This window comes from Leucopleurus acutus (assembly GCF_964270905.1).
Source record: "Leucopleurus acutus genome assembly, chromosome: 9".
NCBI classification, from domain to species: Eukaryota; Metazoa; Chordata; class Mammalia; order Artiodactyla; family Delphinidae; genus Leucopleurus; species Leucopleurus acutus.
This window is the reverse complement of record NC_139144.1, coordinates 67,756,522-67,783,965: the sequence shown is the minus strand read 5'-3', so window position 1 is coordinate 67,783,965 and position 27,444 is coordinate 67,756,522. Positions and strand designations below refer to the sequence as shown.

Genomic DNA, 27,444 nt, shown 5'->3' with positions numbered 1-27,444 from the left:
GGACTTGTTTGTTTATAATGCATTTTTTCTTAGTAATATTTGGCAAAAAGTAATGAAATTGTTAGGTGTCACTTGAACTAAAGCTAAGATATTAATGTCTCATTTCAAATTAGATTTTTTAGGGTACCGTATAGCTGTATTAAGCTTGGAGAGTCATTTAACTCCTCTGGATTTCAGTTCCCCCATCTTCAACTGAGAGAATTGAATTAAGTGATCTCTAAGATTCTTTTCAAATATCAAGTCTATAATTCGACTCTTAAAAAGAAAATAAATTGCTGTAAAAGTTATACCTCTTCTAATGAGACATGTAATCCTTCTGAAGGCTGTGTACTCCTTCAAAGCAAAGGGCATTAGTGTCAGATCATTTTCTACTTTCTTTTGATTTGTAGGTACACATCAATTTCGTTTTAGAACTGTTGGTAGAATCTTTTTTTGGGAGAAGAATTAAAATAAGAATGGCATTTCTTACTTTTCATGTGCCTTTTCTTCTCCATAGGCACACATTATTTTCGAGGTATTAACAACCTTCAGCAGCCATGGAACAGTTGGACTGGCCGTAAAAAACATGACCTAAAGCCAAACAATCCCACAGAGGAAGGACTGGCAAGTATTCACAGTGTCCTGTTTAGAAAAGACCCCTTTTTATGGAGGGCTGCCCTCCTCTACTACACTGTTTATCGAGCCAGCCACATGTCTTTTTGTGCATTATTCAAAGACATTGGAAAGTTTGTCAAGGACCCCAATACAAGATGGGATTATTGTGTACGAGCCAAGAGGGGATGGACTGATACCTCCCAACCAGGTGTGTGTTCCTTGACAGTAGATTTTCTGATTTATTGGGTAATTGTCTTTTTTTTTGAATTTTTGAATTTTATTTTATAAAACAGCAGAATTTTATTTCCTAAAAGAGCAGGTTCTCACTAGTTATCCATTTTATACATATTAATGTATATATGTCAATCCCAATCTCCCAATTCATCACACCACCACCACCACCCTCGTGCCGCTTTCCCTCCTTGGTGTCCATACGTTTGTTCTTTACATCTGTCTGTCAATTTCTGCCCTGCAGACCGGTTCGTTTCTACCATTTTTCTAAGTTCCACATATATGCGTTAATATACAATATTTGTTTTTCTCTTTCTTACTTCACTCTGTATGACAGTCTCTAGATTGATCCATGTCTCTACAAATGACCCAATTTCATTCTTTTTTATGGCTGAGTAATATTCCATTCTGTATATGTACCACATTTTCTTTATCCATTTGTCTGTTCATGGGCATTTAGGTTGCTTCCATGACCGGGGAATTGTAAATAGTGCTGCAATGAACATTGGGGTACAAGTGTCTTTGAATTATAGTTTTCTGTGGGTATATGCCCAGGAGTGTGATTGGTGGGTCATATGGTAATTCTATTTTTAGTTTTTTAAGGAACTTCCATACTGTTCTCCATAGTGGCTGTATCAATTTACATTCCCACCAACAGTGCAAGAGGGTTCCCTTTTCCCCACACCCTCTCCAGCATTTATTGTTTCTAGATTTTTTGATGATGGCCATTCTGAATGGTGTGAGATGATACCTCATTGTAGTTTTGATTTGCATTTTCTCTAATAATTAGTGATCTTGAGCAGCTTTTGATGTGCTTCTTTGCCATCTGAATGTCTTCTTTGGAGAAATGTCTATTTAGGTCTTCCGCCCATTTTTGGATTGGGTTGTTTGTTTTTTTAATATTGAGCTGCATGCGCTGCTTGTAAATTTTGGAGATTAATCCTTTGTCAGTTGCTTCATTTGCAAATATTTTCTCCCATTGTGAGGGTTGTCTTTTTATCTTGCTTATGGTTTCCTTTGCTGTGCAACTGCTTTGAAGTTTCATTAGGTCCAATTTGTTTATTTTTGTTTTGATTTCCATTACCCTAGGAGGTGGATCAAAAAAGATCTTGCTGTGATATATGTCAAAGAGTGTTCTGCCTATGTTTTCCTCTAAGAGTTTTATAGTGTCCGGTCTTACATTTAGGTCTCTAATCCATTATGAGTTTATTTTTGTGTATGGTGTTAGGGAGTGTCCTGATTTCATTCTTTTACATGTAGCTGTCCAGTTTTCCCAACACCACTTATTGAAGAGACTGTCTTTTCTCCATTGTATATCCTTGCCTCCTTTGTCATAGATTAGTTGACCATATGTGTGTGTGTTTATCTCTGGGCTTTCTATGCTATTCTATTAATCTATATTTCTGTTTTTTTGCCAGTACCACACTGTCTTGATTACTGTAGCTTTGTAGTATAGTCTGAAGTCTGGGAGCCTGATTCCTCCAGCTCCATTTTTCTTTCTCAAGATTGCTTTGGCTATTTGGGGTCTTTTGGGTTTCCATACAAATTGTGAAATTTTTTGTTCTAGTTCTGTGAAAAATGCCATTGGTAGTCTGATAGGGATTTAATTGAATCTGTAGATTGTTTTGGGTAGTATAGTCATTTTCACAATGTTGATTCTCCAATCCAAGAGTATGATATATCTATCCATCTGTTTGTATCATCTTTAGTTTCTTTCATCAGTATCTTACAGTTTTCTGCATACAGGTCTTTTGTCTCCTTAGGTAGGTTTATTCCTAGGAATTTTATTCTTTTTGTTGCAGTGGTAAACAGGAGTGTTTTCTTAATTTCTCTTTCAGATTTTTCATCATAGTGTATAGGAATGCAAGAGATTTCTGTGCATTAATTTTGTATCCTGCAACTTTACCAGATTCATTGATTAGCTCTAGTAGTTTTCTGGTGGTATCTTTAGGATTCTCTATGTATAGTATCATGTCATCTGCAAACAGTGACAGCTTTACTTCTTCTTTTCCAATTTGTATTCCTTTTATTTCTTTTTCTTCTCTGATTGCTGTGGCTAGGACTTCCAAAACTGCGTTGAATACTAGTGGTGAGAGTGGACATCCTTGTCTTGTTCCTGATCTTAGAGGAAATGGTTTCAGTTTTTCACCATTGAGAATGATGTTGGCTGTGGGTTGGTCATATATGGCCTTTACTATGTTGATTGAGGTAGGTTCCCTCTCTGCCCACTTTCTGGAGAGTTTTTATAAATGGATGTTGAATTTTGTCAAAAGCTTTTTCTGCATCTATTGAGATGATCATATGGTTTTTATTCTTCAGTTTGTTAATATGGTGTATCACATTGATTTTGCGTATATTGAAGAATCCTTGCATCCCTGGCATAAATTCCACTTGACCGTGGTGTATGATTCTTTTAATGTGTTGTTGGGTTTTGTTTGCTAGTATTTTGTTGAGGATTTTTGCATCTGTGTTCATCAGTGATATTGGTCTGTAGTTTTCTTTCTTTGTGACATCTTTGTCTGGTTTTGGTATCAGGGTGATGGTGGCCTCGTAGAATGAGTTTGGGAGTGTTCCTCTGCTATATTTTGGAAGAGTTTGAAAAGGACGCGTGTTAGCTCTTCTCTCAATGTTTGATAGAATTCGCCTGTGAAGCCATCTTGTCCTGGGTTTTTGTTTGTTGGAAGATTTTTAATCACAGTCTCAATTTCAGTGCTTGTGACTGGTCTGTTTATATTTTCTGTTTCTTCCTGGTTCAGTCTCAGAAGGTTGTGTTTTTCTAAGGATTTGTCCATTTCTTCCAGAGTGTCCGTTTTATTGGCATAGAGTTGCTTGTAGTACTCTCTCAAGATCCTTTGTATTTCTGCAGTGTCAGTTGTTACTTCTTTTTCACTTCTAAATCTATTGATTTGAGTCCTCTTCCTTTTTTTCTTGATGAGCCTGACTAATGGTTTATCAATTTTGTTTATCTTCTCAAAGAAGCAGCTTTTAGTTTTATTGATCTTTGCTATTGTTTTCTTTGTTTCTATTTCATTTATTTCTGCTCTGATCTTTATGATTTCTTTCCTTCTACTAACTTTGGGTTTTGTTTGTTCTTCTTTCTCCAGTTCCTTTAGGTGTAAGGTTAGACTGTTTATTTGAGATTTTTCTTGTTTCTTGAGGTAGGCTTGTATTGCTATAAACTTCCCTCTTACAACTGCTTTTGCTGTATCCCATAGGTTTTGGATCGTCGTGTTTTCATTGTCATTTGTCTCTAGGTACTTTCTGATTTCCTCTTAGATTTCTTCAGTAATCTCTTGGTTATTTAGTAACGTATTGTTTAGCCTCCATGTTTTTGTGTTGTTTTGTTTTTTTCCCTATAATTGATTTCTAATCTCATAGCGTTGTGGGCAGAAAAGATACTTTATATGATTTCAGTTTTCTTAAATTTACTGAGGCTTGATTTGTGACCCAAGATGTGATCTATCCTGGACGATGTTCTGTGCGCACTTGAGAAGAATGTGTAATCTGCTGTTTTGGGATGGAATGTCCTATAAAAATCAATTAAATCTATCTAGTCTGTTGTGTCATTTAAAGCTTGTGTTTCCTTATTAATTTTCTGTTTGGATGATTTGTCCATTGGTGTAAGTGAGGTGTTAAAGTCCCCCACTATTATTGTGTTACTGTCAATTTCCTCTTTTAGAGCTGTTAGCAGTTGCCTTATGTATTGAGGTGCTCCTGTGTTGGGTGCATATATGTTTATAATTGTTACAGCTTCTTCTTGGATTGATCCCTTGATCATTATATAGTGTCCTTCCTTGTCTCTTGTAACATTCTTTATTTTAAAGTCTATTTTATCTGGTATGAGTATTGCTACTCCAGCTTTGTTTTGATTTCCATTTGCAGGGAATATCTTTTTCCATCCCCTCACTTTAAGCCTGTATGTGTCCCTAGGTATGAAGTGGGTCTCTTGGAGACAGCATATAAACGGGAATTGTTTTTGTATCCATTCAGCGAGCTTGTGTCTTTTGGTTGGAGCATTTAATCCATTCACATTTAAGGTAATTATCGATATGTGTGTTCCTATTACCATTTTCTTAATTGTTTTGTGTTTGTTATTGTAGGTCCTTTACTTCTTTTGTGTTTCCCACTTAGAGAAGTTCCTTTAGCATTTATTGTAGAGCTGGTTTGGTGGTGCTGAATTCTCTTAGCTTTTGCTTGTCTGTAAATCTTTTGATTTCTCCATCGAATCTGAATGAGATCCTTGCCGGTTAGAGTAACCTTGGTTGTAGGTTCTTCCCTTTCGTCACTTTAAATATATCGTGCCACTCCCTTCTGGTTTGTAGAGTTTCTGCTGAGAAATCAGCTGTTAACCTTATGGGAGTTCCCTTGTATGTTATTTGTCTTTTTTCCCTTGATGCTTTCAGTAATTTTTGTTTGTCTTTAATTTTTTCCAGTTTGATTACTGTGTGTCTCGGTGTGTTTCTCCTTTGGTTTATCCTGTATGGGACTGTCTGCACTTCCTGGGTTTAGGTAGCTATGTCCTTTCCCATATTAAGGAAGTTTTTGACTATAATCTCTTCAAATATTTCCTCAGGTCCTTTCTCTCTCTCTCGTCCTTCTGGGACTCTATAATGTGAATGTTGTTGCATTTAATGTTGTCCCAGAGGTCTCTTAGGCGGTCTTCATTTCTTTCCATTCTTTTTTCTTTATTCTCTTCCACAGCAGTGAATTCCACCATTCTGTCTTCCAGGTCACTTATCCGTTCTTCTGCCTCAGTTATTCTGCTATTGATTCCTTCTAGTGTATTTTTCATTTCAGTTATTGTATTGTTCATCTCTGTTTGTTTGTTCTTTAATTCTTCTAGGTCTTTGTTCTTTAATTCTTCTAGGTCTTTGTTAAACGTTTCTTGCATCATCTCGATCTTTGCCTCCATTCTTTTTCCGAGGTCCTGAATCATCTTCACTATCATTATTCTCAATACTTTTTCTGGAAGGTTGTCTATCTCCACTTCATTTAGTTGTTTTTCTGGGGTTTTATCTTGTTCCTTCATCTGGTACATAGCCCTCTGCATTTTCATCTTGTATATCTTTCTGTGAATGTGTTTTTTGTTCCACAGGCTGCAGGATTGTAGTTCTTGCTTCTGCTGTCTGCCCTCTGGTGGATGAGGCTCTCTAAGAGGCTTGAGCAAGTTTCCTGATGGGAGGGACTGTGGTGGGTAAAGCTGACTGTTGCTCTGGTAGGCAGAGCTCAGTAAAACTTTAATCCGCTTGTCTGCTGATGGGGGGCTGGGTTCCCTCCCTGTTGGTTGTTTGGCCTGAGGCTCTTTGGTGGGGCTAATAGCAGACTCTGGGAGGGCTCACGTCAAGGAGTACTTCCCAGAACTTCTGCTGCCAGTGTCCTTGTCCTCACGGTGAGACAAAGCCACTCCCCGCCTCTGTAGGAGACCCTCCAACACTAGCACGTAGGTCTGGATCAGTCTCTTTTGGGGCCGCTGCTCCTTCCCCTGGGTCCTGATGCGCACCCTACTTTGTGTGTGCCCTCCAAGAGTGGAGTCTTTGTTTCCCCAAGTCCTGTCGAAGTCCTGCAATCAAATCCCGCTAGCCTTCAAAGTGATTCTCTAGGAGTTTCTCTTCCCGTTGCCGGACCCCCAGGTTGGGAAGCCTGACGTGGGGCTCAGAACCTTCACTCCAGTGGGTGGACTTCTGTGGTATAAGTGTTCTCCAGTTTGTAAGTCACCCACTCAGCAGTTAATGGGATTTGATTTTATTGTGATTGCGCCCCTCGTACTGTCTCATTGTGGCTTCTCCTTTGTCTTTGGATGTGGGGTATCTTTTTTGATGAGTTCCAGTGTCTTCCTGTTGGTGATTGTTCAGCAGTTAGTTGACTCTCAGGCTGACTTTCACTAACCCCTTCCTTAGGCACCAAGGGCAGGGCTTATTTACAGGCTTAGGAAAGGAGTCCCTTGTGTCTTCTGATAACAGAGTTCAAACTTGCATTTGGCCCTCAAGCAGCAAGCAACCTGCTTTTAAGCCTAAGTCTCACTTTGATCTTATCTTCCATCCATTTCTCCATGTCCTCCAGGTGCCGACTCAGCGCGGCCATGCACGCTCACTCTGGCTGGGGCTCACGATCCTCTCTCTTTTTGGCTCCTGCAGGAGCCGGGTTCGGCTGCGGTGGGTACAGTGCAAGTGGGCGGCTCCGCGCCTGGCTCACTGGCTGCGGGACTGGGTAATTGTCTATTGATTTTGGATATATCCTAATCTTCCCATCAGAGAATCCACTCAACTATAAAAAATTAAACCTTTGTTACTTGAGGTCAGTGCTAGTTTTTGCAAACCACATTTTGTTAGCATTACTTTTCCCATCTTGTTTTGAAAATTTTCAAACCTACAGAAATAGGGAAATAATGAAGGAATTAACATTTCTACACCCTTCCTCTGGATTCACCAATTGTTAATATTTTGCCATTTTTGCTTTCTCTCTTCCTCTCTGACTTTAAAGACAGCTTTATTGAGATATATAATTCACATGACATATAATTCATGCATTTAAAATGTACAGTTCAGTGATTTTTATAATATTTGTGGAGTTGCGCAGCCAACACCACTAATCTAATTCCAGAACGTGTCATCACCCAAAAAGAAATTTGTACCCATTAGCAGTCATTACCTATTCTCTCTCCCTATTGCTCCTAGTGATAAATAACCATTAATCTGCTTTTATTAGTTTTTCCTGTTTTTAACATTTCATATAAATGAAATCATATAATATATGATCCTTTGTGGCTGGCTTCTGTTACTTAGCATAATATTTACTTATTTTTACTTATAACATTTTTAAAGTTTGTTCATATTGTAGCATGTATCAGTATATCAATCCTTTTTATTACTGAATAATAATCCAGTGCATGGATATGACACCTTTTATTTATCCTTTCACCAGTTAATGGGCATTTGGGTTGTTTCCACTTTTTGGCTATTATGAATAATGCTATTATGAGCCTTCATTCATAAGTTTATGCTGGTAATTCTCTTGAGTATATGCTTAGGAGTGGAATTTTGGGGTTATATGATAACTCTGTGCTCAACCTTTTGAGGAACTGCCACCGTTTCCAAAATGAATGCACCATTTTACATTCCCACTGCAGTGTATGACGATTTCTATTTCTCCAAATCCTCACCAACACCTACTATTTTCATTTTTTAAATTAATATTATAACCATCCCTAGTGGGTGTGAAGTGGTTAACTCACTGTGGTTTAGATTTGAATTTTCCTGGTGACTAGTGATGTTGAGTATCTTTTCATGTGATTATTGGCTATTTATGTATTTTCTTTGGAGAACCGTCTGTTTAGATCATTTACCCATTTTTAATTGGTTTGCTTTTTATTATTGAGGTGTAAGGGTTTTTTGTGTATTCTAGATAAAAATCTCTTATCAGATAATCATTTACAAATATTTTCTACTACTCTGTAGTCATTTCAGATGCTATTCTCTGTGACTTTTTAAAAGCAAGTTGTACACTTGGCATTTCATTCCTTAAAAACTTGAGCATGCATCTCCTAAGACTAAAAACATTCTCTTCTACTTAAAACAGTATCATTATCACACTTAAGAAAGTGAGTGGTAATTCAGCAATATCAACTGCCCCATATACGGTATTTAAATTTCCCCAACTGTTCCAAAAATGTCTTTATAGGTGTTAAAAAAAAAAAAATCTAGGTCCAGTAAGGGTTCATGCATTAGTTTTGGTGGCAATGTCCCTTTAGCCACTTTTAATAGGGAGAGATCTTGAACACTGTATTTTTTGTTTCTCATCATACTGACTTCTTTTTTGTTTTTTAAAAATTTTTTTAATATTTTATATTGGACTATAGTTGATTAGCAGTGTTGTTAGTTTCAGGTGTACAGTGAAGTGTTTCAGTTATACATATACATTTATCCTTTTTAAAGTTCTTTATCCATTTAGTTATTACAGAATTTGACCACAGTTCCCTTTGCTATACAGTAGGTCCTTGTTGGTTATTTATTTTCATTATTGTAGTGTATATATGTCAGTCCCAAACTGCTACTTTAACCCTGCCCCCTACCATTCCCCTTTGTTAACCATAAGGTTGTATTCTAAGTCTGTGAATCTGTTTCTGTTTTGGAAATAACTTTATTTGTATCATTTTCTTGATTCCCCATATAGCAATATCACAATATATTTGTCTTTCTCTGTCTGACTGACTTCACTAAGTATGATAATCTCCAGGTCCATTCATGTTGCTGCCAGTGGCATTATTTCATTCTTTTTAATGGATGAATATTCCATTGGACATATTTACCACATCTTCTTTATCCACTTTTCTGTTGATGGACATTTAGGTTGCTTCCATGTCTTGGTTACTGTAAGCAGTGTGGCAATGAACATTGGGGTGCGTGTATCCTTTCAAACCATGGTTTTTGCCAGATACGTGCCCAGGAGTGGCATTGCTGGATCATATGGTAGCTGTATTTTTCATTTTTTTAAGGAACTTCCGTATTGTTCTCCATAGTGGCTGTACCAATTTACATTCCCACCTACAGTCTAGGACGGTTCTCTTTCAACTCAACACCCTCTTCAGCATTTATTGTTTGTAGATTTTTTTTTTCAGGTTCTATTCAGCTCTTTTATTTTAGATATACAGGAAGTCGAGTTCTGGATCCCATGTTTGTACATTTTTGATGATGGCCATTCTGACTGGTGTGAAGTGATATCTCATTGTAGTTTTGATTTGCATTTATCTAATGATTAGCAAAGTTGAGCGTCTCTCCATGTGCCTTGTGGCCATCTGTCTGTCTTTGGAGAAATGTCTGTCTCGGTCTTCTGCCCATTTTTTGATTGGGTTGTTTGCTTTTTTTGATATTGAGGTTCATGAGCTGTTTGTAAATTTTGGAGATTAATCCCTTGTCGGATGCATCATTTGCCAGTATTTTCTCCCATTGTGTGGGTTGTCTTTCCTTTTGTTTATAATTTCCTCTCCTGTGCAAAAGCTTTTGAGTTTCATTAGGTCCCTTTTTTTTTTTTACTTTGTAATACTATTTATGTATTTTTTACATCTTATTGGAGTATAATTGCTTTACAGTGTTGTTAGTTTCTGCTGTATAACAAACTGAATCTGCTGTATGTATACATACATCCCCATAATACCTCCCTCTTGAGCCTGACTCCCACCCTCCCTATCCCGCCTCTTTAGGTGGTCACAAAGCACTGAGCGGATCTCCCTGTGGAATGCAGCTGCTTCCCAGTAGCTATCTATTTTACATTTGGTAGTATATATATACTACTCTCTCACTTCTCTCCAGGTTGCCTTCCCCCCCCGCCCCCCCGCTTGTATCCTCAAGTCCATTCTCTACCTCTGCATCTTTATTCCTGTCCTGCCCCTAGGTTCTTCAGAACCATTTTTTTTTATTCCATATATATGTGTTAGCATACGATATTTGTTTTTCTCTTTCTGACTTACTTCACTCTGTGTGACAGGCTCTAGGTCCATTCACCTCACTACAAATAACTCAATTTCGTTTCTTTTTATTTATTTATTTAATTCTTGAATTTTATTTTATTTTTTTTTATGCAGCAGGTTCTTACTAGTCATCAATTTTATACACATCAGTGTATACATGTCAATCCCAATCGCACAGTTCATCACACCACCACCACCACACCCCGGGCCGCTTTCCCCGCTTGGTGTCCATACGTTTGTTCTCTACATCTGTGTCTCAATTTCTACCCTGCAAACCGGTTCATCTGTACCATTTTTCTAGCTTCCACATATATGCGTTAATATACGATATTTATTTTTCTCTTTCTGACTTCCTTCACTCTGTATGACAGTCTCTAGATCCATCCACGTCTCAACAAATGACCCAATTTCGTTCCTTTTTATGGCTGAGTAATATTCCACTGTATATATGTACCACATCTTCTTTATCCATTCGTCTGTCGATGTGCATTTACGTTGCTTCCATGACCTGGCTATTGTAAATAGTGCTGCAGTGAACATTGGGGTGCATGTGTCTTTTTGAATTATAGTTTTCTCTGAGTATATGCCCAGTAGTGGGATTGCTGGATCATATGATAATTCTATGTTTAGTTTTTTAAGGAACCTCCATAATGTTCTCCATAGTGGCTGTATCAATTTACATTCCCAGCAACAGTGCTAGAGGGTTCCCTTTTCTCCACAGTCTCTCCAGCATTTGTTGTTTGTAGATTTTCTGATGATGCCCATTCTAACTGGTGTGAGGTGATACCTCACTGTAGTTTTGATTTGCATTTCTGTAATAATTAGGGATGTTGAGCAGGTTTTCATGTGCTTCTTGGCCATCTGTCTGTCTTCTTTGGAGAAATGTCTATTTAGGGCTTCTGCCCATTTTTTGGATTGGGTTGTTTGTTTTTTTAATATTAAGCTGCATGAGTTGTTTATATATTTTGGAGATTAATCCTTTGTCCATTGATTCGTTCGCAAATATTTTCTCCCATTCAGAGGGTTGTCTTTTCGTGTTGTTTGTAGTTTCCTTTGCTGTGCAAAAGCTTTTAAGTTTCATTAGGTCCCATTTGTTTATTTTTGTTTTTATTTCCATTACTCTAGGAGATGGATCAAAAAAGGTCTTGCTGTGATTTATGTCAAAGAGTGTTCTTCCTATGTTTTCCTCTAAGAGTTTTATAGTGTCCGGTCTTACATTTAGGTCTCTAATCCTTTATGAGTTTACTTTTGTGTATGGTGTTAGGGAGTGTTCTAATTTCATCCTTTTAAATGTAGCTGTCCAGTTTTCCCAGCACCACTTATTGAAGAGGCTGTCTTTTCTCCATTGTATATTCTTGCCTCCTTTATCAAAAATAAGGTGACCATGTGTACATGGGTTTATCTCTGGGCTTTCTATCTTGTTCCATTGATCTATATTTCTGTTTTTGTGCCAGTACCATACTGTCTTGATTACTGTAGCTTTGTAGTATAGTCTGAAGTCAGGGAGCCTGATTCCTCCAGCTCCGTTTTTCTTTCTCAAGATTGCTTTGGCTATTCGCGTCTTCTGTGTTTCCATACCAATTGTAAAATGTTTTGTTCTAGTTCTGTGAAAAATGCCATTGGTAGTTTGATAGGGATTGCACTGAATCTGTAGATTGCTTTGGGTAGTATAGCCATTTTCACAGTGTTGAGTATTCCCATCCAAGATCATGGTATATCGCTCCATCTGTTTGTATCATCTTTGATTTCTTTCATCCGTGTCTTATAGTTTTCTGCATAGAAGTCTTTTGTCTCCTTAGATAGGTTTATTCCTAGGTATTCTATTCTTTTTATTGCAATGCTAAATGGGAGTGTTTCCTTAATTTCTCTTTCAGATTTTTCATCATTAGTGTATAGGAATGCAAGAGATTTCTGTGCATTAATTTTGTGTCCTTCTACTTTACCAAATTCACTGATTAGCTCTAGTAGTTTTCTGGTAGCATCTTTAGGATTCTTTATGTGTAGTATCATGTCATCTGCAAACAGTGACAGTTTTACTTCGTCTTTTCCAATTTGGAGTCCTTATTTCTTTTTCTTATTGCTGTGGCTAAAACTTCCAAAACTATGTTGAATAATAGTGGTGAGAGTGGGCACCCTTGTCTTGTTCCTGATCTTAGAGGAAATGCTTTCAGTTTTTCACCATTGAGAATGATGTTGGCTGTGGGTTGGTCATATATGGCCTTTACTATGTTGAGGTAGGTTCCCTCTCTGCCCACTTTCTGGAGAGTTTCTGTCTTGTTTAATGTATCATTTAAAGCTTGTGTTTCCTTATTTATTTGCATTTTGGATGATCTCTCCATTGGTGAAAGTGGGGTGTTAAAGTGTCCTACTATGGTTGTGTTACTGTCGATTTCCTCTTTTATGGCTGTTAGTATTTGTCTTATGTATTGAGGTGCTCCTTTGTTGGGTGCATAAATATTTACAGTTGCTATATCTTCTTCTTGGATTGATCCCCTGATCATTACGTAGTGTCCTTCTTTGCCTTGTAATAGTCTTTACTTTAAAGTCTATTTTGTCTGATACGAGAATTGCTACTCCAGCTTTCTTTTTTTTTTTTTTACATCTTTATTGGAGTATACTTGCTTTATAATGGTGTGTTAGTTTCTGCTTTATACCAAAGTGAATCAGTTATACATGTGTTCCCATATCTCTTCCCTCTTGCACCTCTCTCCCTCCCACCGTCCCTATCCCACCCCTCTAGGTGGTCACAAAGCACCGAGCTGATCTTCCTGTGCTCTGTGGTTGCCTCCCACCAGCCATCTACTCCACGTTTGGTAGTGTATATATGTTCATGCCACTCTTTCACTTTGTCACAGCCTACCCTTCCCCCTCCCCATATCCTCAAGTCCATTCTCTAGTAGGTCTGTGTCTTTATTCTTGTCTTACCCCTAGGTTCTTCATGACATTTTGTTTTTCTTAAATTCCATATATATGTTAGCATACGGTATTTGTCTTTCTCTTTCTGACTTACTTCACTCTGTATGACAGACTCTAGGTCCATCCACCTCATTACAAATAGCTCAATTTCATTTCTTTTTATGGCTGAGTAATATTCCATTGTATATATGTGCCACATCTTCTCTATCCATTCATCCAATGATGGACACTTAGGTTGTTTCCATCTCCTGGCTATTGTAAATAGAGCTTCAATGAACATTTTGGTACATGACTCTTTTTGAATTATGGTTTTCTCAGGGTATATGCCCAGTAGTGGGATTGCTGGGTCATATGGTCGTTCTATTTGTAGTTTTGTATCCAGCTTTCTTTTGATTTCCATTTGCATGGATTATCTTTTTCCATCCCCTCACTTTCAGTCTGTATGTGACTCTAGGTCTGAAGTGGGTATCTTGTAGACAGCATACATATGGGTCTTGTTTCTGTATCCATTGAGCCAGTGTGTGTCTTTTATTTGGAGCATTTAATCCGTTTACATTTAAGGTAATTATCAATATGTATGTTCCTATTACCATTTTCTTAGTTGTTCAGTTGTCTTTTCCTTCTCTTCTGTTCCCTGCCTAGAGAAGTACCTTTAGCATTTGTTGTAAAGCTGGTTTGGTGGTGCTGAATTCTCTTAACTTTTGCTTGTCTGTAAAGGTTTTAATTTCTCCGTCAAATCTGAATGACATCCTTGCTGGGTAGAGTAATCTTGGGTGTAGGTTTTTCCCTTTCATCACTTTAAATATGTCCTGCCACTCCCTTCTGGCTCACAGAGTTTCTGCTGAAAGATCTGCTGTTAACCTTATGGGGATTCCCTTGTATGTTATTTGTTGCTTCTCCCTTGCTCCTTTTAATATTTTTTCTTTGTGTTTAATTTTTGGTAGTTTGATTAGTATGTGTCTTGGTGTGTTTCTCCTTGGATTTATCCTGTATGGGACTCTTTGTGCTTCCTGGACTTGATTGACTATTTCCTTTCCCACGTTAGGGAAGTTTTCAACTATAATCTCTTCAAATATTTTCTCTGACCCTTTCTTTTTCTCTGCTTCTCTGGAACCCCTGTAATTTGAACGTTGGCGCATTTAATGTTGTCCCAGAGGTCTCTGAGACTGCTCTCAATTCTTTTCATTCTTTTTTTTTATTCTGCTCTGCCACAGTTATTTCCACTATTTTATCTTCCAGGTCACTTATCCATTCTTCTGCCTCAGTTATTCTGCTGTTGATTCCTTCTAGAGTATTTTAAATTTCATTTATTGTGTTGTTCATCTTTTGTTTGCTCTTTAGTTCTTCTAGGGCCTTGTTAAACGTTTCTTGTATTTTCTCCATTCTATTTCTGAGATTTTTGGATCATCTTTACTATCATGACTCTGAATTCTTTTTCAGGTAGACTGCCTATTTCCTCTTCATTTGTTTGGTCTGGTAGGTATTTTATCTTGCTCCGTCATCTGCTGCATATTTCTCTGTCTTCTCATTTTGTTTTAACTTACTGTGTTTGGGGTGTCCTTTTCACAGGCTGAAGGTTCATAGTTCCTCTTATTTCTGGTGTCTGCCCCCAGTGGGTGAGGTTTGTTCAGTGGCTTATGTAGGCTTCCTGATTGGAGGGCCTGGTGCCTGTGTTCTAGAAGATGAGGCTGGATCTTGACCCTCTGGTGGGCAGGGCCACATCCGGTGGTGTGTTTTGGGGTGTCTGTGAACTTAGTATGACGTTAGGCAGCCTCTCTGCTAATGGGTGGGGTTGTGTTCCTGTCTTGCTAGTTGTTTGGCATGGGGCATCCATCACTGGAGCTTGCTGGCCGTTGAGTGGAGCTGGGTCTTAGTGTTGAGATGGAGATCTCTGGGAGAGCTCTCGCTGATTAATATTACATGGGGCTGGAAGGTCTCTGGTGGTGCAACGTCCTAGACACGGCTCTCTCACCTCAGGAGCTCAGGCCTGACACCCAGCCAGAGCACCAACACTGCCAGCCGCACAGCTCAGAAGAAAAGGAAGAAAAAAAAATGGACAGAACTCCACGACAAATGGTAAAAGCAAAACTAAACAGACAAAATCACACAAACATACACACACACTCACAGAAGAAGAAAGAAAGAAAAAGGAAGAGAGCAACCAAACCAATAAACACACAAATAATAGCAATCACTAAAAAGCAAACTAACATAAACATAAAACCAAAAACAGATCAAATGCAGAAAGCAAACCCCAGGTCCACAGTTGCCGCCAAAGTCCACCGCCTCAATTTTGGGAACACTCATTGTCTATTCAGATATTCCAGGGTTTACCAAGCTGACTGGGGTGATTGGGTCTGCTGCTCCTGAGGCTGCACCTCAGGAGAAAGTTCCCTTTCTCTTCTTTGTTTGCACAGGTCCGAGGTTCAGTTTGGTTTTGGCCTTGCCTCTGCGTGTAGGCTGCCCTCAGGTGTCTGTTCCCTGCCCAGACAGGAGCGGGTTAAAGCAGCGGCTTATTGGAGCTCTTTTGCTCACTCAGGTCGGGGAGAGGGAGGGGTACACTAGTCACAATTGGAATGCAGTGCGTGCCTGTGGCGGTAGAGGCTGGCGTGACGCTGCAGCAGCCTGAGGTGTGCCATGTGTTCTCCTGGGGAAGTTGGCCCTCAATCATGGGACCCTGGCAGTGGCATTCTGCACAAGCTCTCGGAAGGGTGTGGGTAGTGACCTACGCTTGCACACAGGATTCTTAGTGGCAGCAGCAGCCGTGGTAGCAGTCCATGCCTGCCTCTGGCATCCATGATGATAGCTGCCGCTCACTCCCATCTCTGGAGCTCACTTAGGCAGTGCTCTGTCGTCTGAGGACACACAGAGCAGGAAGCCCCTCTTCTAACACACCCCGAGACAATGGTCTCTTGCCTCTTAGGCAGTTGCAGACTTTTTCCCAGACTCCCTCCCAGGTAGCTGTGGTGCACTAGCCCCCTTCAGGCTGTCTTCACACATTCCTCTCCCTGGGGTCTGACCTCCAAAGCCTGAGCCTCAGCTCCCAGCCCCCACCCGCCCCGGCAGGTGAGCAGAGAAGCCTCTCAGGCTAGTGAGTGGTAGTCAGCACTGATCCTCTGTGTGGGGATATCTCTGCTTTGCCCTCTGCACCCCTGTTACTTCAGTCTTCTCTGTGGCTCTGAAACTCTACACCGACTTCCCTGCCAGTGAGGGCTCTTCCTAGTGTGTGGAAACCTTTCGTCCTTCACAGCTCCCTTCCAGAGGTGCAGGTCCCATCCCTACTCTTGTCTCTGTTTTTTCTTTTTTCTTTTGCCCTACCCAGGTACCTGGGGATTTTCTTGCCTTTTGGGAAGTCTGAGGTCTTCTACCAGCATTCAGTAGGTGTTCTACAGGAGGTGTTCCACGTGTAGATGTATTTTTGATGTATTTCTGGGGAGGAAGGTGATGTCCATGTCTTACTCTTCCGCCATCTTGAAGGTCTCCCCCATTTTTAATTTTTATTTTAAACTGGAGTATAGTTGATTAACAGTGTTTTGTTAGTTTCAGGTGTACAGCAAACCAATTCAGTTATACCTATACCTGTATGTATTGTTTCTCAAGATCTTTTCCTATTTATATTACTGGAGAATATTGGGCAGAAATCCCTGTGTTATACAGTAGGTCCTTGTTGGTTATCTGTTTTCATTATTGTAGTATGTATATGTCAATCCCAAACTACCAATTTATCCCTGCCCTCCACCTTTTCCTTTTGGTAACTCTAAGTGTGTATTCTAAGTCTGTGAGTCGGTTTCTGTTTTGTAAATATGTTTATTTGTATCATTTTTTAAAATTCTGCATATAAGTGATATCAGATATTTGTCTTTCTCTGTCTGACTTGCTTCACTTAGCACGATAATCTCCAGGTCCATTCATGTTGCTACCAATGGCATTATTTCATTCTTTTTAATGGCTAAGTAATATTCCATTGGACATACGTACCACATCTTCTTTATCCACTCTTCTGTCGATGGACATTTAGGTTCCTTCCATGTCTCGGTTATTGTAGACAGTGCTACAGTGAACACTGGGGTGCCTGTACCCTTTCAAACCATGGTTTTCACCAGATATATGCCCAACAGTGGGATTGCTGTATCATATGGTAGCTCTCTTTTTAGTTTTTGAGGAACCTCCATACTGTTCTTCATAGCAGCTATACCAATTTACATTCCCACCAACAAGCAGGAGGGTTCCCTTTTCTCTACACCCACTCCAGCATTCATTGTTGGTAGACTTTTTGATGATGGCCATTCTTCTGGTGTGAGGTGATATCTCACTGTAGTTTTGATTTGCATTTCTCTAAATAGTTAGTGATGTTGAGCCTCTCTCCATGTGCCTCTTTGCCATCTGTATGTCTTCTTTGGTGAAATGTCTATTTAGGTATTTTTTTAATTGAAGTATAGTTGCTTTACAATGTTGTGTTCGTTTCTGCTGACAACAAAGTGACTCAGTTATACATATATCCACTCTTTTTTAGATTTCCTTTCCTATTTAGGTCACCACAGACCATTGAGTACAGTTCCCTGTGCTATACAGTAGGTTCTCATTAGTTATCTGTTTTATACATAGTAGTATATATACGTCAATCCCAATCTCCCAATTCGTCCCACCCACCCCCCTTTCCCCCTTGGTAACCATAAGGTCTCTACATCTGTGACTCTATTTTTGCTTTGCAAGTAAGTTCATACGTACCATTTTTCTAGATTCCACATGTAAGTGATATCATACGATATTTGTTTTTCTTTTTCTGACTTACTTCACTCTGTATGACAATCTCTGGGTCCATCCATGTCGCAGCAAATGGCACTGTTTTGTTCCTTTTTATGGCTGAGTACTATTCCATTGTGTATATGTACCACATCTTCTTTATCCATTCCTGTGTTGATGGACATTTAGGTTGTTTCCATGTCCTGGCTATTGTAAATAGTGCTGCAATGAACATCAGGGTGCATGCATCCTTTCAAATAATGGTTTTCTCCAGATACATGCCTAGGAGTGGGATTGCTGGGTCATATGGTAGCTCTGCTTTTAATTTTTTAAGGAACCTCCATACTGTTCTCCCCGCTGGCTGTACCAATTTACATTCCCACCAACAGTGCAGGAGAGTTCCCTTTTCTCCACACCCTCTCCAGTATTTACTGCTTATAGATTTTTTGATGATGACCATTCTGACTGGTGTGAGGTGATACCTCATTGTAATTTTGGTTTACATTTCTCTGATAATTAGTGATGTTGAGCATCTTTTCATGTGTTTGTTGGCCATCTGTATGTCTTCCTTAGTGAAATGTCTATTTAGGTCTTCCGCCCATTTTTTGATTGGGTTGTTTGTTGTTTTTTTTTTTTTTTGATATTGTGCTGCATAAACTGTTTATAAATTTTGGAGATTAATGTCAGTCAGATCATTTGCCAATCTTTCCTTTCATTGTGTGGGTTGTCTTTCCTTTTTTTTGTGGTTTCCTCTGCTGCACAAAAGCTTTTGAGTTTCATTAGGTTCCATTTGTTTTTTTCTTTTTATTTTAAATTGGAGTATAGTTGATTAACAATGTTGTCTTAGTTTCAGGTGTACAGCAAAGTGATTCAGTTGTACATATACATGTATCTATTGTTTCTCAAGTTCTTTCCACATTTAGGTTATTAGAGAATATTAAGCAGAGTTGTTCCCTATGCTATGCAGTAGGTCCTTCTTGGTTATCTATTTTCAATAGAATAGTGTGTATATTTCAATCCCAAACTCCCAATTTATCCCTGACCTCCATCTTTGCTCTTTGTTAACCTAAGTGTGCTTTCTAAGTCCGTGAGTCTGTTTCTGTTTTGTAAATATGTTCATTTTTATGATTTTTTTTTAGATTTTGCACATAAGCAATATCAGCTGATATTTGTTTTTCCTCTGTCTGACTTACTTCACTTACTATGATAATTTCCAGGTCCATCCATGTTGCTGCTAATGGCATTATTTCATCCTTTTTAATGGCTGAGTAATATTCCATTGGACATAGGTACCACATCTTCTTTATTCACTCTTCTGTCGATGGACACGTAGGTTGCTTCCATGTCTTGGTTACTGTAAACAGTGCTGCAGTGAACACTGGGGTGCCTGTATCCTTTCAAACCAAGGGTTTTGCCAGATATGTGCCCAAGAGTGGGATTCCTGAATCATGTGGTGCTCTGGGAAACAGATTGAAAAAGATATTCCTGTGATTTATTTCACAGAGTGTTCTTCCTATATTTTCTTCTAAGAGTTGTATAACATCCGGTCTTAAATTTAGTTCTTTAATTCATTGAGTTTATTTTTGTGTATGGTGTAAAAGAATGTTCTAATTTCATTCTTTTCCTATAGCTGTCCAGTTTTCTCAACACCATTTATTGAAGAGACTGTCATTTCTCCATTGTATAGTCCTACAGTTTTTACTGTAGATCAATCTACCACAGGTGCGTGTGTTTATTTCTGGGCTTCTGTACTGTTCCATTGATCTATATTTTTGTTTTTGTACCTGTACCGTAGTGTTTTGATGATTGTAACTTTGTAGTATAGTCTAAAATCAGGGAGACTGATTCCTCCAGGTCCATCTTTTTTCCCCCCTTAAGATTACTTTGGATATTCGTGGTGTTTTGTGTTTTCATATAGATTAAAAAAATTTTTTGTTCTAGTTCTGTGAAAAATGTTATTCATAATTTGATAGGGGTTGCATTGAATGTGTAGATTGCCTTGGGTAGTATAGTCATTTTGACAATATTGATTCTTCCAGTGCAAGAGCATGATATATCCTTCCATCTGTTTGTGTCATCTTTGATTTCTTTCATCAGTGTCTAATAGTTTTCAGAGTACTGGTGTTTTGTCTCCTTAGGTAGGTTCATTTCTAGGTTTTTTTTTTTGATGCAATGGTAAATGGGATTGTTTCCTTAATTTCTTTTTGAGATCTTTCCTTGTTAGTGTATAGAAATGCAAAGGATTTGTGTTTAATTGTTTCATCCTGCAATCTAACCTAGTTCACTGAACTTCAGCAGTTTTCTGGAAGCATCTTTAGGATTTTCTATGTATAGTATCATTTCCTCTGCAAACAGTGACAGTTTTATTTCTTCCTTTCCAACTTGGATTCCTGTTATTTTTTTTCTTCTCTGATTGCCGTGGCTAGGACTTCCAAAACTATGTTGTATAAAAGTGGTGAGAGTGGACATCCTTGTCTTGTTCCTGATCTTAGAGGAAATGCTTTCAGTTTTTACCACTGAGAATGATGTTGGCAGTGGGTTTGTCATATATGGCCTTTATTACGTTGAGGTAGGTTCCCTTTATGCCCACTCTCTGGAGAATTTTTATCATAAATGGGTGTTGAATTTTGTCAAAAGCTTTTTCTGCATCTTTTGAGATGATCATGTAGTTTTCATTCTTCAGTTTGTTGATGTGGTGTAATGCACTGATTGATTTGCAGGTACTGAAAAATCCTTGCATCCCTGAGATAAATCCGAGTTGATCATGTTGTATGATTCTTTTTTTTTTAATAAATTTATTTATTTATTTTTGGCTGCATTGGGTCTTTGTTGTTGGGTCTTTGTTGCTGTGCGCAGGCTTTCTCTAGTTGCAGCATGTGGGGTCTACTCTTCGTTGCGGTGCACGGGCTCTAGGTGCGCGGGCTTCAGTAGTTGTGGCATGCAGGCTCAGTAGTTGTGGCTCGCAGGCTCTAGAGGGCAGGCTCAGTAGTTGTGGCACACAGACTCAGTAGTTGCGGCACATGGGCTCAGTAGTTATGGCACACGGGCTTAGTTGCTTCAAGGCATGTGGGATCTTCCCAGACCAGAGCTCAAACCCGTGTCCCCTGCATTGGCAGGCGGATTCTCAACCACTACCCCACCAGGGAATTTCTGTGTGATTCTTTTAATGTATGTTGGATTCAGTTTCCTAGTATTTCATTGAATTTTTTGCATCTATGTTCATCAGTGATATTGGCCTGTAATTTTCTTTTTTTTGTGGTATCTTAGTATGGTTTTGGTATCAGGGTGATGGTGGCCTCATAGAATGAGTTTGGGAGTGTTCTTTCCTCTGCAGTTTGTTTTTGGAATAGTTTGAGGATAGGTGTTAACTCTTCTCTAAATGTTTGATAGAATTGACCCGTGAAGCCATCTTGCCCTGGACTTTTGTTTGTTGGGAGTTTTGTTTGTTTGTTTGTTTTTGTGGTACGTGGGCCTCACACTGTTGTGGCCTCTCCTGTTGTGGGGCACAGGCTCCAGACACGCAGGCCCAGTGGCCATGGCTCACGGGCCTAGCTGCTCCGTGGCATGTGGGATCTTCCCGGACCGAGGCACAAACCCGTGTCCCCTGCATCAGCAGGCGGACTCTCAACCACTGTGCCACCAGGGAAGCCCTTAAAGATTTTTTTTGTGTGTCTGTGCGTCTGTGTGTGTTGGGAGTTTTTTTTTTTTAATAACTGTATTTATTTTTAACTTTGGCTGCGTTGGGTCTTCACTGCTGCGTGCAGGCTTTCTCTAGTTGCAGAGAGTGGGGGCTCCTTTTGTTGCGGAGCACAGGCTCCAGGCGCACGCGGCCCTCAGTTGTGGCATGTGGGCTCAGCAGCCGTGAGCTCGTGGGCTGCAGAGCACAGGCTCCATAGCTGTGGCGCCTGGGCCTAGCTGCTCCGCAGCATGTGGGATCCTCCCAGACCAGGGCCTGAACTCGTGTCCCCTGCATTGGCAGGCGGACTCCCAACCACTGTGCCACCAGGGAAGTCCCTGTTGGGAGTTTTTTAATCACAGTTTCAATTTCAGTACTTGTGATTGGTCTGTTCATATTTTGTATTTCTTCCTGGTTCGGTCTTGGGAGATTGTACCTTTCTAAGAATTTGTCCATTTCTTTCAGGTTGTCCATTTTATTGGCATGTAGTTGCTTGTAGTAGTCTCTTGTGATCCTTTGTATTTCTGTGGTGTCTGTTTTAACTTCTTTTTAATTTCTAATTTTATTGATTTGAGCTCTCTCCCTTTCTTTGTTCATGAGTTTGGATAAAGTTTTATCAATTTCCTTTATCTTTTCAAAGAACTAGCTTTTAGTTTCTTTGATCTTTTCTGTTGTTTTCTTCATCTATAATTCTTTTATGTCCACTCTGATCTTTATGATTTCTTCCACCAACTTTGGGCTTTGTTCTTTCTGTAGTTTAGGTGTTAGAGTATGCTCTTTGAGATTTTCCTTGTCTCCTGAGGTAGGACTGTATTGCTATAAACTTTCCTCTTAAAACAGCTTTTGCTGCATCCCATAGGTTTTAGATTGTTGTGTTTTTGTTTTCTTTTGTTTCTAGGATATTTTTTGATTTCCTCTTTGACTTCTTCAGTGATCCATTGGTCATTTAATAGTATACTGTTTAGCCACCACGCGTTTGTGGTTTTTACAGTGTTTTTCTTGTAGTTGATTTCTAATCTTATAGTCTTGTGGTTGGAAAAGATGCTCGATATGACTTCAGTTTTCTTAAGTTTACTGAGGCTTGCTTTGCAACCCGGCATGTGATCTCTCCTGGAAAATGTTGCATGTACACTTGGGAAGAACATGTATTCTGGTGCTTTTAAATGGAATGCTTTATATATATAAATTACGTCCATCTGGTCTAATTGTCATTTAAGGCCTTTGTTTTCTTGTGGCTTTTCTGTCTGGATGATCTGTCCATTGATGCAAGTGGGGTGTTAAAGTCCCGCACTAGTATTATTTTACTGTTGATTTCTCCTTTTATGGCTGATAATATTTGCCTTATATATTGAGGTGCTCCTATGTTGGGTGCATATGTATTTACAATTGTTTTATCTTCTTGGATAGATTCCTTGATTATTATGTAGTGTTGTTCTTTGTGTCCTGAAACAGTCTTTATTTTAAAAGTCTATTTGTCTGATATTAGTGTTGCTACTCCAGCTTTCTTTTCATTTCCATTTGCATGGAGTATCTTTTTCTGCTCCCTCACTTTCAGTCTGTATGTTTCCATAGGTCTGAAGTGGGTCTCTTGTAGACAGCATATATATGGGTCTTGTTTTTCTATCTATTCAGCCAGTCTGTGTGTTTTGGTTGGAGCATTTAGTCCATTTATGTTTAAGGTAGTTATCAATATGTGTGTTCACGTTACCATTTTCTTAATTGTTTTGGGTTTGTTTTTGTAAGCCTTTTTTCTTCCCTTCCTCTCTGTTCTCTTCTTTTGTTATTTGATGACTAACGTTAGTGTTGTGTTTTTGGATTCCTTTTTCTTTTGTGTGTGTGTATCTATTGTCGATTTTTAGTTTGCAGTCACCAAGAGTTGTTGATGTAGCAGTCTCTGTATAAAAATATTGTTTTAAGTTGCTGGTGTTTTAATTTCAAATTCATTTCCAGTATCTTGCATTTGTACTCTCCTCTTCTCACAATTGCTTGTTTTGATATCATGTTTGTGTGTGGATGATTTAATACCTTTACCCTATGCTTTCCTTTCCTGCTAGCTTTTAGGGTTTTTTTTGTTCGTTTCTAGTTATGGTCTTATCTTTTCTGCCTAAATAAGTTCTTTTAGCATTTGTTGCAAAGCTGGTCTGGTGGTGCTGAATTCTCTTAGCTTTTGGTTGTTTGTAAAGCTGGGTTTTTTTTGGTTACATTGGGTCTCCATTGCTGCACGCAGGCTTTCTCTAGTTGGGGCCAGCGGGGGCTACTCTTTGTTGCGGTGTGTGGGCTTCTCATTGCGGTGCCTTCTTTTGTTGTGGAGCATGGGCTCTAGGTGCCCGGGCTTCAGTAGTTGCAGCACACAGGCTCAGCAGTTGCAGCACATGGGCTCTAGGGCACACGGGCTTCAGTAGTTGTGGCGTGTGGGCTTAATTGCTCCACGGCATGTGGGATCTTCTTAGACCAGTTATCGAACCAGTGTCCCTGCATTGGCAGGCAGATTCTTAATCACTGCACCACCAGGGAAATCCCATCTGTAAAGCTTTTGATTTCTCTGTGGAATCTGAATGAGAGCCTTGCTGGGTAGAGTATTCTTGGTTGTAGGGTCTTCCCTTTTTTCACTTTAAATATATCATGCCACTTCCTTGTCACCTGCACAGTTTCTGCTGAGAAATCAGCTGATAACTTTATGGGGCTCCCTTGTATGTTATTTCTTGCTTTTCCCTTGCTCCTTTTAATATTTTTTCTTTGAATTTAATTTTTGTTAGTTTAATTAATATGTGTCTTGGTGTGTTTTTCCTAGGGTTTATCCTGTATGCGACTCTGCGCTTCCTGGAATTGGGTGGCTATTTCCTTTTCCATGTGAGGGAAGTCTTTGACTATAATCTCTTCAAATGTTTTCTCAGACCCTTTCTTTTTCTCTTCTTTTTCTTGGACACCTATAATCCAAATGTTGGTGCATTATTGTTGTCCTGGAGGTCTCTGAGACTGTCGTCAATTCTTTCATTCTTCTTTCTTTATTCTGCTCCTCAGCAGTTACTTCTACCATTCTATGTTCTAGCTCACTTACTCGCTTTTCTGCCTCAGTTATTCTATTGATTCCTTTCCTTGTATTTTTCATTTCAGTTATTGTGTTGTTCATCACTGTTTCTTTGTTCTGTAGTTCTTCTAGGTCTTTGTTAAACATTTCTTCTGTTTTCTCAGTCCATGCCTCCATTCTGTTTCCGAGATTTTGGATAATCTTTACTATCATTACTCTGAATTCTTTTTCAGGTAGGTTGCTTATTTCCTTTTCATTTATTTGGTCTTGTAGGATTGTTGTCTTTTTTTTTTTTTTGAATTTTATTTTTTTACACAGCAGGTTCTTATTAGTCATCAGTTTTATACACATCAGTGTATACATGTCAATCCCAATCGCCCAATTCATCACACCACCACCACCACCCCCCCTCTGCTTTCCCCCCTTTGTGTCCATACATTCTCTACATCTGTGTCTCAATTTCTACCCTGCAAACCGGTTCATCTGTACCATTTTTCTAGTTTCCACATATATGCGTTAATATACGATATTTGTTTTTCTCTTTCTGACTTCCTTCACTCTGTATGACAGTCTCTAGATCCATCCACGTCTCAGCAAATGACCCAATTTCGTTCCTTTTTATGGCTGAGTAATATTCCATTGTATATATGTACCACATCTTCTTTATTCATTGGTCTGTTGATGTGCATTTAGGTTGCTTCCATGACCTGGCTACTGTAAATAGTGCTGCAGTGAACATTGGGGTGCATGTGTCTATTTGAATTATGGTTTTCTCTGGGTATATGCCCAGTAGTGGTATTGCTGGATCATATGGTAATTCTATTTTTAGTTTTTAAAGGAACCTCCATACTGTTCTTCATAGTGGCTGTATCAATTTCCATCCCAGCAATAGTGCTAGAGGGTTCCCTTTTCTCCACAGCCTCTCCAGCATTTGTTGTTTGTAGGTTTTCTGATAATGCCCATTCTAACTGGTGTGAGGTGATACCTCATTGTAGTTTTGATTTGCATTTCTCTAATAATTCGTGATCTTGAGCAGTTTTCATGTGCTTCTTTGCCATCTGAATGTCTTCTTTGGAGAAATGTCAATTTAGGGCTTCTGCCCATTTTTGGATCGGGTTGTTTGTTTTTTTAATATTGAGCTGCATGAGCTGCTTGTACATTTTGGAGATTAATCCTTTGTCAGTTGCTTCATTTGCAAATATTTTCTCCCATTCTAGAATTGTCTTTTCATCTTGTTTATGGTTTCCTTACTGCTTTGAAGTTTCATTAGGTCCGATTTGTTTATTTTTGTTTTTATTTCCATTTCTCTAGGAAGTGGATCAAAAAAGATCTTGCTGTGATTTATGTGAAAGAATGTTCTTCCTGTGTTTTCCTATAAGAGTTTTATAGTGTCTGGTCTTACATTTAGGTCTCTAATCCCTTATGAGTATTTTCCTGTATGGTGTTAGGGAGTGTACTAATTTCGTTCTTTTACATGTAGCTGTCCAGTTTTCCCAGCACCACTTATTGAAAAGGCTGTCTTTTCTCCACTGTATATCCTTGCTTCCTTTGACATAGATTAGTTGGCCATAGGTCCGTGGGTTATATCTGGGCTTTCAATCTTGTTCCATTGATCTATGTTTCTGTTTTTGTGCCAGTACCATATTGTCTTGCTTACTGTAGCTTTGTAGTATAGTCTGAAGTCAGGGAGTCTGATTCCTCCAGCTCCGTTTTCTTCCCTCAAGACTGCTTTGGCTATTCAGGGTCTTTTGTGTCTCCATACAAATTTTAAGATTTTTTGTTCTAGTTCCATAAAAACTGCCATTGGTAATTTGATAGGGATTGCATTGAATCTGTAGATTGCTTTGGGTAGTATAGTCATTTTCACAATGTTGATTCTTCCAATCCATGAACATGGTATATCTCTTCATCTGTTGGTATCATCTTTAATTTCTTTCATCAGTGTCTTATAGTTGTCTGCATACGGGTCTTTTGTCTCCCTAGGTAGGTTTATTCCTAGGTATTTTATTCTTTTTGCTGCAATGGTAAATGGGAGTGTTTCCTTAATTTCTCTTTCAGATTTTGCATCATTAGTGTATAGGAATGCAAGAGATTTCTGTGCATTAATTTTGTATCCTTCAACTTTACCAAATTCATTGATTAGCTCTAGTAGTTTTCTGGTGGCATCTTTAGGATTCTCTCTGTGTTATGTCATCTGCAAACAGTGACAATTTTACTTCTTCTTTTCCAATTTGTATTCCCTTTATTTCTTTTTCTTCTCTGATTGCCGTGGCTAGGACTTCCAAAACTATGTTGAATAATAGTGGTGAGAGTAGACATCCTTGTCTTTTTCCTGATCTTAGAGTAAATGCTTTCAGTTTTTCACCATTGAGAATGATGTTGGCTGTGGGTTGGTCATATATGGCCTTTATTATGTTGAGGTAGGTTCCCTCTATGCCCACTTTCTGGAGAGTTTTTATCATAAATCGTTGTTGAAATTTGTCAAAAGCTTTTTCTGCATCTGTTGAGATGATCATATAGTTTTTGTTCTTCAATTTGTTAATATGGTGTAACACATTTATTGATTTGCTTATACTGAAGAATCCTTGCATCCCTGGGATAAATCCAACTTGATCATGGTGTATGATCCTTTTAATTTGTTGTTGGATTCTGTTTGGTAGTATTTTGTGGAGGATTTTTGAATCTATATTCATCAGTGATATTAGTCTGTAATTTTCTTTTTTTGTAGTATCTTTGTCTGGTTTTGATATCAGGGTGATGGTGGCCTCATACAATGAGTTTGGGGGTGTTCCT

General features: G+C 38.9%; 1 protein-coding gene across 1 annotated transcript in view; it reads left to right on the top strand.

Moving 5' to 3' along the window:
- The window catches only part of MATCAP2 (microtubule associated tyrosine carboxypeptidase 2), a gene marked incomplete at its 5' end in the record, with an annotated part of 90,156 nt that overhangs the window by 50,649 nt on the left and 12,063 nt on the right, over positions 1–27,444 (top strand). Inside the window, one exon of the mRNA XM_082846214.1 lies at positions 497–802. Coding sequence (XP_082702340.1) covers positions 497–802 — 306 coding nt within the window. The remainder of the gene's footprint in view (positions 1–496; positions 803–27,444) is intronic.